Here is a 17,320-nt window from a genome sequence, read left to right as displayed (position 1 = left end):
GACACTGCTGAAACTGAATTGTTGTTTAATCCAACTAGTTAGTACTGCCTGAAAAGCTGCAAATCAGTGAAACCGTGTGTAATAATGGGACCATGCTGCATTTATTAAGTCTGCTAAAACATCGATGACTCTGAACAAGGTTGGAGTGCAAACATTACAAAAAGGCCGACTGTCCTGAGGCCCCACAGCCACAGGTTCATCCATCTCTACTATTGTGTCAACTTGATTAAATGTAAATTTGTTAAGCATCTTGTCTCCAATCGTCATGATTTTCAGGGTGCAGCTGCAGTGCAGTTTCCTTAGATTGAGGGAGGAACTGGGAGTAGACCTGCTCCCGCTCCACAGAGAGGAGCTAGCTGATTGTGTTCAGGTTCCTGATAAGCTTGCCCTCTGGTCACCCACCTTTAGATATGCAATAGGCACATTTGGCTCTGGGTATTCAGGGAGCGGATTGAGGTTTCCCAGAAAGCGCTGGAGGAAACTGGCAACAGGGAAGCACGTGGATCTCAGCTTCCCTCGTTGCCATGCCATAAATGGATTGAGTGATTTAGAACATAGATTGGATGGTGTGTATACAATAGATGCAGGGGCTGAAGGGCTGAAGACTGATTAAGCACAGGATTTTAAACACTGGAGTCTGGTTGCTTTCATGTATGTTGTTTGTGCTCTTGCAGAAAGCAGAATTCATGACACCTGCCAGTAAACTTCCTGTTCTGCTAGCCTGCTCAGCCTCTAGTGTCAGAGAATTAGACTCAGTCAGCATGGTACAACAGAGAAAACTAGACAAACCAAAAGCTCTGGCTTCCTGTCTTCATGTGTGTCAACAAATGTACTGTCGATAAAGTCGTTTCAAGACTCACTTTTATCTCCACAGACAGACATCCAGGAGACCAGTGTACTATCAGCTGGCAGCCTATTTATGCATCTGAAGGACTTTTGGTGACCCTGGAGGTTCAATTTAGTTCACAGCTTTAAAAAAAAAGAGCATCGCTAAAGACTGCACACATAAAAAAAGCTACAATATACATTTCTCTTTGTCCCGTTATTAAAAAAAGAAACTACAGAGGAACAAATGACAGGACAATGGTTCCAGAAATCACCTTTATTCTGTTTATCACTATTCAGTGACTTAATGCTTTCTAACTGTGTGGAAGAGTTTAAAAAAATGGATGAATTAAAACAGCTTTATGAGGTCTTATAATCAAAATGATCAGTGCTTAAGGAGAGAAAAGCGGGAAAACAGCAACATTTCTGAATCAAGAAAATTATTAAGGCAGCCAATGACATGAACGTCACACAGACAGGTGGTTTACAGCGCGGGGGGGGGGGGGGGGGGGATGTCTGAAGAAGAAGTGGGCCTGATTTTAAAGCAGATCAGGAGAAATGTGAAATTAATCTGACAACCCGATGAAGCCAGAGCAGGGGCAGAAAACAGCACTCTGCAGTGTAACATTACTGCTGGAACAATCACAGAATTATCTTGCTGTTTTCAAACTATATGTAACTATTACTATATAATTTAAAGGACCCCTAAGGATGTGGTCATTTCCTGATAATTAATGTGCAGAATAAAAGACCAAGGACCCATGCAATGAAGTGGAATAACCCTCTGCTTTGGTTCTGCTGTGTTTCCTCAAAGAGAGTAGTGTTGTCTCTGAGCCCATCCAGTACCCGGGGCAGGCGGGAAGGATTCTGAGATGATGGAGGGCCTCCAGCTGACGTGAAGAAATTAATGTTGTCTGCCATTTTTTAATCAAGTACAGTCCTACTTTGTACACTGGAAATAAATACACATCATTTATCATCAGCCCAGTCTGCTGTGTTCAAACAGAATGAACAGAACAATAAGAATACTGTGGCTTCAATGTTGTGGCTGTAAAAATCAGGTCTCTCTGAACAGATCTCTGCACCAGACACGGGAAATGATCTGTTAGTTGTCAACAACTACGTGGATTCACTACAATTATGCTACTGCAGCCGAGAATTAGACAGACGATTAGGATTCGGACATCTTGCGGATCATGTAGTTGAGGATCCCTCCATGGCGGAAATATGCCAGCTCCACATCTGTGTCAAATCTCATCCGCACTTGAAATGTTTTGCCCGTGTCGAGCTGTGAGGGCAGGGAGAGACCAGGTCAGGCGCCACATTCAAACACATGTACACAGTACAGTTTTTGCCCCCTCTTTGCATGTACCTTGATGTCTACGATCATTCTGGGTGTGACCTGCTCGGGGATGACAACGGTGTAGCGCTCTTGGCCAGTGAGACCCAGACTGTGAGCCGTGTCTCCCGGTAGATACTCCAGAGGAATCACCCCCATCCCAACCAGGTTACTGCGGTGGATCCGCTCGTAGCTCTCTGCTAGAATGGCCTTGATACCCTGCAAACAAAACCAAAAACCTGGAACCCTGCAAACAACTATGTGGGCAAGAAAAAGCAAAAAACAAACAAACGAAACTGTTTCAGCTGACCAGCAGAAAGGGGCCCTTTGCTGCCCAGTCTCTGGAGCTCCCAGAGCCGTACTCCTTCCCTGCTAGGACAATCAAAGGGACGCTGGACTGCTGGTACCTCTCTGCAGCATCAAACACATCCAGCTGTGAAAAGAACAGAAACACATGTCGAGCGAATCACAAGACTCAACGCTGATCACGAGGTATGTTCAATTTGTGGCTGTTTATTTTTTTGTTAAGCATGTCCACCAAACCAGTATGTGATAAGGTAAACAAGAACAAAACAGTCTGCTTTTATATCTTAAAAAGTAAAAAAAACTAACAAGATTTGCTCACAATGCTGCCTCATCCTAGTATGTATTTTGTGTCATGATCAGGGAAATGTACTGTGACATGGGCTCTGGGAGAATCTCCCAACTGAACCTGGGAACACCGATTTTGAAGTTCTACAACAGCATGGCAATCATAATTAATCCTCTGACAGCATCCATCAATTCAATTTTATTTATATAGCACCAACTCACAACAAAACAGTCGCCTCAAGGTGCTTTATATTGTAGGTAAAGACCCACAATAATACAGAGAAAACCCAACAACAGTGGGAAGGAAAAACTCCCTTTTAACAGGAAGAAACCTCCAGCAGATCCAGGATCAGGGAGGGGCAGTCATCTGCTGAGACCCGCTGGGAGTGAGGGGAAAGAGACAGAGATTAATAATAACTAATGATTCAATGCAGAGTGGTATAAATACAGTAAAAAGAGGTGAATGAAAAAGATGTACTCAGTGCATCATGCAGCCTAGGTCTACATGTATAGCAGCATAACTAAGGGAGGGTTCAGGGTCACCTGATCCAGCCCTAACTATAAGATTCTCAACAGCTTTATCCCCCTAAAACATTAATCCACTTATGGAAAAAGGCCCTTTGGCTAAATTATTAAAGGATTGCTGCTTTCTGTTCTGATTTCCTTTTTTATTACTGCTGCATAAATGTTAATTTACACCTTTTATCTCACAAGCTGTTTTTCTGATTTGCAAGATCCTATAAGAGTACCATTAGTGACACTGGACTGAGCAGCATTGGTAACTAATGCCAATGCCTCCCCTGGTTTGATGGTTTGCAGGCACGATTTAGAGCAGCATTTGCATTCAGTCAGTTTCTGTTTTCACAGGCTTCAGAATTTGAGGAAATTTAACAGCGTTTGATTTACAGGAACCTAAATGTGTTCTTCTTTCATAGTTCCTGGTGCCAAAAGAAAAACAGAACCCGTGCATTGATGTTTCTACTTCCCCAGAGCTCAGATATCATCAAGGTAAAGAGTCGCAGCACAGTAAATGCAAAGACTTTTAAAGCCTGACCAATTTAGGTTGTTTAAGAGTCCCATATTCCTATTTGGTGACGAACTATTTGGTTTACTTACTTGCACTCTTTCCTGTTTCTTTTTTCTATTTTTCTCTTTTTTTTTTCCTTTCTTCTTTTTTCTTCTTCCTCTTTCCCTTTCTCTTTTCTTTCTTTTCTCTTTTCTATTTCTTAAGCCTGTCATTTCTGGCACGATTTGTTAAATAGCATGTTAAAAATAGTTCAAATAAAATAAAGGGTCACACAGTAACAAGAGGAGCTCATCTTGAAATAGCAAATATGTTTGGCACAACAATGCATTCAGATCACAGTTCTGTTTGCAAGATCTGCCAGACATGACAGGCTAAAAAAAAAAAGAGTCCCATATTCCGATATGTTTTTTCTTTCTCACACAAATAAATATAGATAATAAATACATTTCCCTAATACTTGTTATGTGTAGCTATTTATTTACTAATTTATGCTTTGCTCAACTCTGCTCAGATCAGCTGGTTGTTTGTGGTGACGCTTGTGTTGCCAACAGGAAAGTGGCACAGCGCCCTCTGATGGACAAACTATGGAGGTGTCTCTTCTTTCCTTTACAATTTTCATTTATTGACTGTTATTAATTTCTAGTTGTACATTTATGATCAGACAAATTTTCCTGTTCTTCACAGCTCTTCAGATGTGCTGCACACACAGGAGCTAATGCACATGCAGCACCAGTGAAAGGTTTCATCTGAATGGGTGAGTGTGTCGACGGTGCTGCAGTCTGACCGTTTCTCCTGTTGGCAGGTGGATGGTTTGTGGCGCCTGCTTGTTGAGGAACTTGTTTAAGAGCCGGATGTTGGCGAACGTCCCTCTAGCCATGACGGCATCGTTACCTCGACGAGAGCCGTATGAGTTGAAGTCTCGAGGGGTCAAACTGCCAAAAGACCAACAGAGCAGCAGTAGAAAATATTTATGGGTAGTTCAGAAATGTTTGCATTCAAACTACCATAACTGTTGTTGCTGATGCATCATCCTCAGGAAGTGTGACTTTAGTTAAGAGAAGAAGGAATATGATAAAGTACTCAATGCTGTCTGTTTAGTGGGTTATTAATCAATATTATTAAAGACCACTGAAGCCAGTGTTTTGTCTCTTTGCTGGCTTTCAGTTACACCTCTTAGAAGCTCACAGTAACTCATTAAAAATGGGAAAAGAAATATAACCTACATAGAGGTGAGCTCACTCACCCCCTGCTGGTCAGGTATCGTGCTGCGGGGCTGTTCCTGGCAATGTTCCCTGCAGGTGAAATGTGGTCTGTTGTGACCGAGTCGCCCAAGTTCAGAAGCACGTAGGCGTCCTTTATAGAGGCAGGAGGCTGCAGCTCCTTGGTCTGGATAAAATACAAGGTGGTACAAGACACAGTCAAGGCTACACAAAAATAACAACTACTCTGATGCTCAAATTATTGTGTCTGAATAAAGTAGACAGTAAAGCACTTTGTCTAAATATGTGAAGCAAAATGTCTTCAGAAGTGTATCTGCAGCAGCTCAGCTCACAATCCAGGGCAGTAAATACAAAAATCAAAGTATTGTGTCGAAGCAGTGCAAAGACTGAAGACTGGAAAAATTGTTGGTTCACAATTTGTCATTAACAGCCTGAATCCACAGACCCAACCTGCCTTATAGCAAAATTACCGTCTGCTAACGGTAGCAGAATGGTAGGGAGGATACTTTGTTTCTTAGCACACTTTGGGCCCTTAAAACAGATCCTAATGGCCACAGTTTCTTCCAGTGGCTCCAAACAGGATAGAGCACAACGGAGTGCAGCGGCCATCCCAGTCAAATAACTTCAGTTCAATTCAGTTTTATATTGTGCCAGGTCACCACAACAGTTGCCTCAAGGCACTTTATACTGCAGGGTAAAGACCATGCAATGGATGGGCTAATTGCTCTGGGGAGGTTTCAAGTAAATCCAGGACAGACAATGAATATGAAACAGGTTCATTTTCAAATCACAAATACTGAATGTTAATATCAGCAACTGCGGGCTTCTAATCATACTGTAAAGATGGAAGTCACTGTGTCAGCTGTGTGCAGTTATACTTTTACTTACCAAACCATCAAAGAATGGTGGTGACTTGATGTAGGTGGATTTGGGGTCCCAGGTGTAGAGTTTGTCAGAGGGAGCGACCAGTGAGTTCCAGCGTTCGTTCACTCTCTGCAGCAAAAAAAGCAAAAACAAGAGATTTTTGTCAATGACACCCGTATTATATACTATTATACATCAGTAGTGCTTTTTCTTCCCAACAAATGTAAGATTACACAACCTCAATCTTCTCATAGACTTCCTTGAACATTGATGGAATGACGAACATTCTCTCCACAGCCTGGATCTCCTCTCGAGTGGGCCAGATATCCCTCAGGAAAACCTCTTTGCCTTCTGAGTTAATGGCTACAATAGAATATAGAAAGAATGAGGGCAACATTTAAAAACCTTTTTGCTGAACTTTATGCTAAAACGTTTCATGGGCTGTGAAAGTATGAAGAGTCCACTGGAAAGTCACCGATGATAGCTGTAATTCACCTGTATCGTGTTTGTAGTGCTCAAAGTAACCTGTAACCTTTCACCTGCAGCAGAAGTGAACAGACTACAGGATTGTCTCACTTCTTTATTTCAAACTGTTTTTTTCCTAGTTTTTCAGACTTGTAAGGATGCTAACAGAGCTCGTTTCCAGCACTAAAAAAATAAACAATCTTTGTCATGCATAAGTCAGAGTTTTGGGTTATTACCGTAGAACTCGCCTAAGTCATAGTTGCATAAACCGCATAAGTCGGATGAGTTTAGTGCTAAAGCCTTCCATCTTTACACATAACTACACACACTAACAACACCTGGTGTGTCTATACAGTCGTGTAATGTCTGGATTGGCTGCACTGGGCGAATTGGTTCATTTCACCAGAGACGATCATGGCAAGCGCAGGAGTGAAGCGTATGCTACAAATTCAACAAAAAATATATTATAACATTTACCGAAGCAAATCCAGGGATGAAGTGGAACGCCATTGCAGTGAAATTCGATATTACACCCCTAATTCTGTGTGACATTTTGAAGAATTCTGAAGAACCTAATTTTATCCGACTTATGCATATTTTACGAGACAGATAAAATTCATGATGGTGGCGTGGTGGTTAGCACTGCTGCCTCACAGCTACAATGACATGCAGAAGGTCTGGGTTCGAATCCACCTTGGTTTGCATGTTCTCCCCGTGTCTGTGTGGGTTTCCTCCCACAGTCCAAAGACATGCAGTTACTGGGGTTAGGTTAATTGGTCATTGGCCATAGGTGTGAATGGTTGTCTGTGTTGGCCCTGCGACAGGCTGGCGACCTGTACAGGGTGTAGCCTGCCTCTCGCCCTATGACAGCAGGGATAATCTCCCGCGACCCTGAACCGGATAAGCAGAAGAGAATGGATGGACGGATGGATAACACTCCGTGGGCCATTTGAATCCGACTTAAGCGATTTCTACTGTATCTCAAAATTTTGAGTTAGCTATCTAAAAATTTCCATTTACTAACTAAAAGTCTCAGAGAATAACTTGAAATTGAGAAAATAATTAGAAATTTCAAAATAAATTGCAATTTTAGCTCTGCCATTTTTCTCTGATTTCTTTTTTCCACGCAGCGCACAAACTGTATCTGCAGCTTATTGAACAATACAGAGTGACAGTGTGAAAAGAAGGCTTGAGGTAGTGCAGCAGTACATTTTCACAGATACTTTTTCTCAAAGTTGCTAAAGGGCTTTGAAAATTTAGGAAATCTTGTGGCAAAGTCACAAAGTTAACAACGAGGTGAACTAAAGCGTGGTCATCACGGCTGAGTGTGAGAGCTGAAATATAGTGGCCTGTAGGTAAAATATTTCCATTTTTTTAATTAATAAAAAATAAAATTACTCACCAATGGGTTCTTTTTCAAAGTCAATCCTCACTGTGCCAGCTATTGCATAAGCGATGACAAGCGGTGGGGAAGCGAGGTAGTTGGCTCTGGTGTTGGGGTGCACTCGCCCTTCAAAGTTTCTGTTCCCTGACAGGATGCCTGCAGCAATCAGATCCCCCTGAAGCACAATGTAAACACCTCAAACAGACGGAGCCTAAAAGGTACTTATGTATTACTTACGGTAATTAAATACAAAGCTGCTCCAGTATAAACCATTAGTACCTGGGTTATGGTCTCCACCACTGGCTCTGGAAGCGGCCCACTGTTGCCTATACATGTCATGCAGCCATAGCCAACAACCTCAAAGCTACCAGGAGACACAAAGTAACCATTTATATGGCTGCACATTACATCGTATTGCTGTACTGCAAACAACTGTTCATCATCACTGTTAGTTCTTCAAATGTAAATACAAAAATATCATTTCTGTGTGCTACATGTTGATAATCAGACAACATTTGCAGTGGGGGAAATAATTATTTGATACCCTGCTGAATTAGTAAGTTTGCTCACTTACAAAGAAATAAACAGTCTCATTTGTATGGTAGTTACGGTAATTTTAATGGACAGAGACAGAATATCAACTAAAAATGTAGGAAACACAAATCCCATAAAAGTTGCAAATCGATTTGCATGTCATTGAGTGAAATAAGTTTTTGATCCCCAAGCAAAACACGACTTAGTGCTTGGTGGAGAAACCCTTGTTGGGGAGCACAGCGGTGAGTTGGTCACCAGGTTTGCACACCTCTCAGGAGGGATCTCGGCCCACTCCTCTTTACAGAATCTAAATTCTAAATCTTTTAGGTTTCTTGGCTGCCACTTGGCAACTCGAAGCTTCACCTCCCTCCACAGATTTTCTATAGAATTGAGGACTTTGATTCAATTCAATTCATTTCAATCCATTCAGTCAATGTGCTGAAACTGTCCTGTATCTTCAGTAGAAAAACAGCATAATGTTTCCACTCCCGTGCTTCACTGTGGGCATGGTGTCAGGATTCTAGGCAGCGATTGATCGTCCGGCGCTGTGCCATGCTGAGCTCGTCTTGCGTCGGGCTGAAAACTTCACCGGTTCGCTACCTGAATTCTTTGCTATCACTGCACTTACCAGACACTTTTTTCCTCTGGCTAGACTGCTGCACTGTAGTATTATTTCACTGCAATTTGCAATCTACCACCAGGCGTGGCCAGCTTCGTTCACCATGTGCACACGTGATCTCACGATGGTCCTGTTCATGCTTGATTTTGCGGGGCTACAGAAAGCAAAATGGGGACCAGTGTGAAACGAGGGGGAAGAAGAGGAAAAAGGGACAATTTCAGGCTTCATTTTAAACATAAAATCCCAGGAGCTGTGAGAGGCCTTGGAGAAAAAAACTACAGTTCCCAGCAAAATGATGACATGTCCTGTTGCCGTAGTTAGTGGCTTGTATTAACAATGTGATAGTTTACGCTGACAATGTGATGCTGTTAGCAGCTGATCGGATCGATTAGAGTGCTCCTGGTGACTGTGGTCCTAACTGCCTTCAGATCATTAACAAGCTCCTCTTGTGTAGTTTTGAGCTGATCCAACACCTTTCGCGTGATCAGCTGAAACCCATGAGGCAAGATCTTGCATAGAATTTGAGACTGAGGGCGATTGGTGGTTACGTTATATTTGTTCCAATAATCGCACCAACAGTTGTCACCTTCTCACCGAGCTTCTTTCTGATGGTCTTATAGCCCAGTCCAGCCTTGTGCAGCTTGCTCTACAGTCTTGTCCCTGATGTCCTCTGACAGCTCTTTGGTCTTAGTGGTGGAGACGTTGGAATGGAAGTGGGCCAAAATCCCTCCTGAGAGGTGTGCAAACCTGCTGACCAACTACAAGAAATGACTTACCACTGTGCTTGCCAACAAAGGTTTCTCCACCAAGTACTAAGTCATGAGTTGCTTATGGATCAAATACTTATTTCACTCAATGACATGCAAATTGGTTGATATTCTGCCACCATGAAACTACCATACAGTACAAATTAGAGGTTGTTCATTTCTTTAGCAAACGTAGCAATTCAGCAGGGGATCGAATAATTATTTCCCCCATTGTGCAAAAAGTGGGCATTGATGCATACTACTTATAAAATAATCTTAACAATATCAATCTTTAAAATACCCCAAAGCTTGTTTAACACTGTGTTGTTTATATACAAAGCCCTGAAATCATTTTAATATAATCATATTTTTTAATATGCTTATATTTTATGGATCAATATTCTATATTGAAAACTTTCACTGATCCATGATTCAACTAGCTGCAAAGCTCATGACAGCCCAGCTTTAAAATGAAGCATTTTCAACACAATCTTCATTGTGATACATTGGCTTAAACCAGTGATTCCCAAAGTGCGGGCCGCAGCCCACAAGGGGGCCACAGAGGTAGTGCAGGGGGGCCACAGTAATAACAGGAATTCAGTTTGAAATTACTCACAAGTATGTATACCGTAGTTACATCTTTATATAAATGTATTTCTTTATATGAAAAGTGTATTAAAGCTGGTAATATGAGGTGGCTAGTTTGTGATATTGCTCTGATATTGTGTCCCAGTGGCAGGTGAGTCACATAGTGGCATTCGGACTTTACATATGACTGGGTAGTGTTAGCAATTTATAGCCAACAGCCTGTGTTGTTTATGTTTTTGAATCAAATTTTCAAGGAAATACACTTTCTCTTGTATTTTGATGAGAGTGAAGACCATCAGACGACCAGGGGGAGTGGGGGCCCATGGGATTTTCTGGTTTTTAAGTGGGCTGCAGCACTCTTGACTTTGAGAACTGCTGAATTACAGCATTGAACGCCAGGCTGGATGCTACTAGGTCTTCAAGTAGCACCCTGGTAGTGAGGCAGGAGAATTGAAGATTACTGGGATGCTAATGAGGGGTTTTCCCAGAGACTTTATATTCCAGCCTAAATATTTGGAAGAATATTTCAAAATGGATTTTGTTTCAAAGTCACATGTCACAGCTGTGTTAGCTGGGACACTGACAAAACAGTAGTAACAAAAAGTGTCAACAGAACAACACAGAAAGCACAGCTGACTGCCTGCTAAAGCCTGAATCCCTTTCAACTGCATTTTCTATATTTAACTGCTATTTGGTTTTTTTTAAAAAAAAACACACACACATTTACTCTTTTATTTTAAATTTCATTCTAGTCTTAACTTCTAATGTCAGTATATCTAGGTATCTTTGCCTTCCCCATTTAAAGGAACATGTGTGAGATCATTCCAACATCAAGACGGGCGACTGAAAACAATCATTTAAGCAGCTTACCCGAGCTGAGAGAGGTACTCCATTACACCACTCGCTTTTAGGTAGTAGGTCACCACTCCACTGCCAGGTGACAGGCTGGTCTTTATGTACGGCTTCACACTCAAACCGGACTCTATTGCTTTTTTTGCAAGGAGCCCTGAAATAAGAGAGCTTCTCATTCAATCTCTGGGTCAAAAAACTGTCTGTAGTGTGAAAGTGACGGCAAATTCAGCAACACTCACCTGCTCCGAGCATCACAGATGGGTTGCTGGTGTTGGTGCAGCTTGTGATGGCAGCAATAACCACTGAGCCGTGACTCAACGTATACTCCTTTCCATTAAACTGGAAGGGGACTGTAGTGTTTTGGTGCTGAGGAGCCACCTGAAAACCCTTGAACCCTTGCTGAGACAAGAAATATAGACAGAGGTGTCACTGATCAACAGTAGTGTGTGTGACTTCACAGGTGGGTAGTGCACTAGTGGCAATACACTACTTTGATTCTTTACTTTCTGATTTATGAACTTAATTTAAAGCAGTCTAAAATTGGCACCTTCTGATTTTAAATTAGGATCTGATCAAGGTCACATGTGTTGCCAAATACATTTTCATTATTCAATCCTCTACTAAATGAGACAGAGGGAGGCAGCAGAGAATGTAGGAAAAATGAAAATGTTGGTCAAGATTTAAAAAATTATTCTGGTGCCTTTGGATTATATATATTTTATCAGATGTACAGTACCAGTCAAAAGTTTGGACACACTCACCCATTCATGTGAATGTGAAAGTGTGTCCAAACTTTGGACTGTTTGATTGTTTTAGGGACCCACCTTTGCTTCTAGGCAAGTGTCAAAGTCTTTTTTCATATCAGACACAGGAACTCTGTCCTGAGGCCTTTTGGGGCCACTGCAGCATGGAACCACTGAGCTGAGATCCAGTTCTACAACCTAAGAAAGAAAGAAAGGCTTGCGCTTCACTCGATACATTAAACGGCACTCTGATTTACTTTATTCTTATTATAATTTGTATCATGTCACAATTTTTTGTTACCATTAAAATCTACTGACATCCCTGAAAATAGAAATACACTTTACCAGTAATATATCAATTCAATTCAATTTTATTTTATTTATATAGTGTCAAATAACAACAGTCGCCTCAAGGTGCTTTATATTGAAAGGTAGAGACCCTACAATAATACAGAGAAATCAAGCATATTCTTGGGTTCAGCAAAGAGACCAACCTGAGTGAAATCTGGATCCTGTGAAACATTATTGTAGTCTCTGAATATGGCCACTGCCTTCAGGTACTTTGCAATGTAGGCTAACTTTTCTGGTTCCCGCCCTGAATCCAAACAAAGTAAACAAAAAGAAGGAAAGAAAAGAAAAATCACTTGTGACGAATCAGAGTGGTGTCTTAACTTCAACTACCAAGCATGAAGTGTATTATCACCGGTCTGTTCAAGGTACTGAAGGCTGACGTCATCCACGGGGAAGAAGGCTGCTGTGGCTCCGTACTCTGGACACATGTTGGCGATGGTGGCTCTGTCAGCAATGGACAGCTGAGCCACACCTGGGCCGAAAAACTCCACGAACTTTCCCACAACGCCCACCTGACGGAGGTGCTGCAAGGAAAGATGCGATGTCAGCAATGCTGCATGTGACCGCTGTGTTGTAAAAGCCGCATCAAACTCCTTCACATTACCTTGGTAACAGTGAGGACAATGTCAGTGGAGGTGATGAGCTTATCTGGGGTCCCATGCAGCTTGTATCCCACCACCTCCGGCAGCACCATACTTATCGGCTGACCCAGCATAACAGCCTCTGCTTCAATCCCACCCACACCTGAAGTTGCAAGGATAACTTTTATTTAGGACCCAACAGTCACACTTCAGTTCAAGTAAACGTATTTTTTCACTGTCCCATCATTACTTAGAAGTTTGCCCATTGCAGCGTACATATAAATAACTAAATGCAGCAACAGCAGCACGCAGTGGGTGTTACTAAATTAGACTGAAAACTGTGTTGCTCCACAACGTCGGGAGCAGCAAATTTAGAACCGTTCAGCTTTGTCCAAGATTATTTTCAAGAACGTAGAACAGAATCAAGAATCCAATTTTGTAAATTATTGGCAACAATTTGTTTCATGTCTCCACAAGTTTTCGCTATAAATGTGTATCGATTTTTTTTTTTTACTGTTATTTTTATTTCCATTCACCAAAAGACTGCATATGCATATAACTTTTAGTGTGACTGAATAAGCTTTAGATACTGGACACTTATTCTTATTGCTATGTGTTTCATAAGAACATGAAGACCAAATCTAATGTTCCTGAATATCAATCCCTGGAATAACTTGAAAGTTAAAGCTATCTTTCGAAACACCTGATGGTCCCAAACAGCAACTTCAGGACAGAAAGACTAGTGTTGCCAAACAGCTGCCAAAGTCATTGAATTGAGACATATCCAAGTTATGTCAAGAGCCGCATCTGGGAAAATATGAATGCCAACTTTATGAGTAATCTTACCAGCAACAAAACAATGACATAATACATATACATGGTTGTTTACTAACAATAACACTACTACAACTACTACAAATAATAGCATAGCATGCAGGCATATTCTTGCTATATGATAGTTAAAAAAAAGCAAGAACATTTTCCATTGAATCTTGGCCCTGTGCTCATTCTGTGGAGTGTTAAGCTATGAGGGAGCTTATATCTATGATGTGTGCTGAAAGATGTCAGATGCAAAAGTTAAAGAGATGCAACAGAGTGGGAATGGAGATGAAATACTCTGTGCATTGTGGGATGTCCCCCGGCAGTTAAAGCCTGCAGCAGCATCACTAAGGCTGAATGACAAAAAAAAAAGGTTCATCACAAATAACCCCTCCTAACTATTAAACATCTTACCCCAGCCCAGGACACCCAGGCCATTGATCATCGTGGTGTGAGAGTCAGTGCCCACCAGACTATCAGGATAGAAGAGCCCGTCATGCTTAAACACCACACGTGCCAAGTACTCTAGGTTGACCTGGTGAATGATTCCTGAACCAGGAGGAATGATTCGCATGTTTCTGAAGGCTTTAGAGCCCCACTGCAAAGAACAGAGACCATATTTATGGACTAAAAGGAAACACCAGAATTAAGCGGACTTTAAAAAAGGTACGGTTTCATACCTTTAAAAACTGAAATCTTTCTCTGTTGCGGTCAAACTCCAAGTCTTGGTTTTTCTGAAGGCTATCAGACCTACAGGAAGAAAACGATGAGAAATCAAACAGTTAATAAATAATCTATGCTCCATGGTGGAAAAGAGTCTAATGAACCTGGTCTTACTTTCTGTTAAAGTCCACTTGGATGGAATGATCAATGACGAGGTCCGCCGGACAAACTGGATTAATCTTTTCTGGGTCGCCACCAAGTTTCATCACTGCATCACGCATGGCAGCAAAGTCTACCACAGCAGGAACACCGCTGCAGTGAGGAGTTTTGACACATCACAGACGGATGAAGGACAGTGCATGTAGGAAAGTATGTCTGAGCAATCTGACTATAAATTAAAATTACACTTTAAAATGTGCACTGCAACAACAATACCAATAATACCACCACTAATAATAATAATAATGACTCAAATCCCTTTGTTTGCGGGGTTTTTAAAGCAGCAATCTGTAGCTTAAACAGAGAATGTTCACAATTTTTCTTTAATAGGTCTGTTGCAGATGCTGCTACATCTAAACCAATTACTTCACCCAAAGGTTCCTCTCATGCTGGACAATCCTGAAACAGCGATTTAAGAAGACCCACTAAACCTTGTTACCAACTGGTGCTATCCAAACCAAGGCGAGATTATTCTGATGACATCACTGGGACACAATCCAGGTTATTTTCTCAGACTGCTCTAGAGCCAGAGAGTATGATACACCTCATGAAATCAGTGATATTCACATGCAATCCTTTAAAAGCAGTGCACAGCCCAAGGCTTCTTTCAGTGTTAAAAACAAGTCACTGACATTCTAATGCAGAGGAACAGTGTAGACATACGTGAAGTCCTGGAGGATGACGCGGGCTGGCCTGAACGGCACCTCCACAGTTTGAGACTGGGTCTGCTTCCAGTTGAGGATGCTTTCCACATCTGAGCGCTTCACTAGAAACTCATCACAATTCCTGACAGCAGACTCCAGGAGCACCCGGATGGAGAACGGCAGACGCTCTAAGAATGGCAGACGCATGTGCGAGTGAACACTTTTTAGTTTTATGCTACTAACACCACACAGGTTGTGCTGACAAGCTGTTTCACATTAGCATTCAGTGAAGATGTACTTTTACCATATCTGGGATCTCCGAGCTTGGACAGATTGAAAAACTGCTGCTTTGGGTCCTTGGGGTCCAGAGGCTCGACTATATGTTGAAAAGGATTTGTCACAGTTGCAGACATCTTTCTGTATGTGTCTGAACAAAGATATAAAAGCCTGATTTAAATTATGCAGAATAAATAATAAAGAAGCATGAACAAATATTCCCATTGCCACCTATTTTTTTGTGTACCTTTCAAATATGCCAACAACACACAAACCAAATGAATACTAACAGGAAAGTCGAGTCTCAGGCCTGCTCTACAGTCATTTCATGTGGATTAGTGTGGATTGCAGTGCATAGTTAATGGTAGAGTGGAGGGTCGTTGAACTCCTTTTATGAACCTTGCATAACTCGGTCTCTTTAGCAATCTGACTAAAATCTGAGGAAAATGTGCCACTAAATGTATGCTGGTCACTCATTGCACAGTAACACATTCACTGAAAAATAATTCAGAAAAGCAGGTTTGGGCACATGTGAGTTCCTAGAGATGTTATCTGTGTGAAAGGTGAAATGATAAAAAAAAAAAAAAAAGCACGTCTGCACACCCTGAATGACCACGTACACTTGACATGCAGCCACATGCTAAAGTTTCAGGCTAAACCTCTGCTGTCAAGTGCAAAGTCAAACGGACCTGACAGAGACAAAGACGGGAACAACCAGCACCATCGCTTTTCTTTTAGCTTGCTATTGATGCCCCGTCACTCTAAATGTGTCGGTGGCAGTATAAGAAAAATATTCTAAAAGCTGACCCTGAATTTTAGGTCACATTTGTAGTCTTGGTTTGGGTAATATGGTATTCTTATAGGCCCGAATTTAAAATCAGAATTTCTACAACTGAAGCCTTATTAAAATACAGTTTTGTCTCGACAAAAAAACACGTTTACATTATCAGTAAGAAGGACCCAGGTGTAGAAGTAACCTGCCCTTAAACTGTCTCTTTAAATTTCACCTATTTAAGGAATTCTACCAAAACGGCTTCTTTTCTTCCCTGTTGGGAAAGTCCTGCAGGTCAGCCTCTGCTACGCCCCGGAGCAGAGTTGGTCGCCTGGCTTCAGTTAGCATAGCTCACTGGTCAAAGTTCAACATTTAAAAAGACAAGTATACGACTTGTATAAAACAACAATAACAACAAATAAACAAAACGAAGCAAAAAGTGTATTATTATCTATTAATTAATATATAATATCTTGTTAAGAGTGAGTTGGTATAAAGCAAAATGTGACAGTGGGATCAATCAGCTTGCACAGCAGCACAAGTTTGAGTTGGGGAGCTATCCAACTCCATTTAATAAGTCAATAAGATATACTATCGAATCTTTATTACTTACCTTAGATGCAGTATTGGAGTAACAACCAGCTCACGACAATTTCTTGCACAACCAGCTAGTTTCCTCAACATCTGACGTTTGTTCCGCCCAGGTTCCGCCTCCAGTAGCGACACTTCCGGTTAGTTTTCGTTCAGAATAAAAGAATAAATCCGACCTTTCCGGTCTGGAGCCACACTGATGGTTCTCAGGTCCGGGTAGTCACGAAGAGCTTTGCAACCTCAAATCGACCTATTGCAGCTCACTACTATAGAAGTCCGCTACAAAAGATGTATTTTTTTTCTCCATAAGTCGGGTTATTAGCCAGCCGGTAAATTTCGACTTATCTCTGCTTGGCTTTTTTTTTTTTTTTTTTTTCTAGTGGTGAAAACAAGCTTCCTTATACCATAGACTACTGTCAGTTGGGGGTAGTGTTAAAAACAAACAAAAAAATTGGTTATTTGCTTACTCACAGTAGATTATTTTACTGACAGCTGAGAAGTTTTGGGGTAATGATAAAAGACTTGAAGCTGATGGAAAGCCAGGAGGAGCAGGTGAGAAGACAACGATGATTCTGCAGTGGACTGGAGCAAATGCTCAGAACCTGAG

At 41.5% G+C, this 17,320-nt stretch overlaps 1 protein-coding gene across 1 annotated transcript; it reads right to left on the bottom strand.

The window, feature by feature from the left end:
* Positions 1-1,108: 1,108 nt before the first annotated feature.
* aco1 (aconitase 1, soluble) lies at positions 1,109-16,854 on the bottom strand. The gene is made up of 21 exons (XM_030723309.1): positions 16,736-16,854; positions 15,379-15,501; positions 15,094-15,262; positions 14,386-14,523; positions 14,229-14,298; positions 13,963-14,146; positions 12,753-12,892; positions 12,501-12,672; positions 12,292-12,392; positions 11,879-11,995; positions 11,294-11,453; positions 11,073-11,208; positions 7,995-8,079; positions 7,734-7,890; positions 6,105-6,229; positions 5,891-5,995; positions 5,026-5,168; positions 4,567-4,714; positions 2,475-2,597; positions 2,198-2,383; positions 1,109-2,113 (listed from the first exon to the last, which is right to left on the bottom strand). Exons 2-21 carry the CDS (start codon positions 15,485-15,487, stop codon positions 1,997-1,999), a joined length of 2,685 nt encoding a protein of 894 aa, XP_030579169.1. The 5' UTR covers positions 15,488-15,501; positions 16,736-16,854; the 3' UTR covers positions 1,109-1,996.
* Between the last annotated feature and the right edge of the window lie 466 nt (positions 16,855-17,320).

The sequence above is a fragment of the Archocentrus centrarchus genome, unplaced genomic scaffold (assembly GCF_007364275.1).
Source record: "Archocentrus centrarchus isolate MPI-CPG fArcCen1 unplaced genomic scaffold, fArcCen1 scaffold_24_ctg1, whole genome shotgun sequence".
Lineage (NCBI taxonomy): Eukaryota > Metazoa > Chordata > Actinopteri > Cichliformes > Cichlidae > Archocentrus > Archocentrus centrarchus.
The sequence above is the reverse complement of the archived record's forward strand: the minus strand, read 5'-3'. Positions and strand labels throughout refer to the sequence as shown.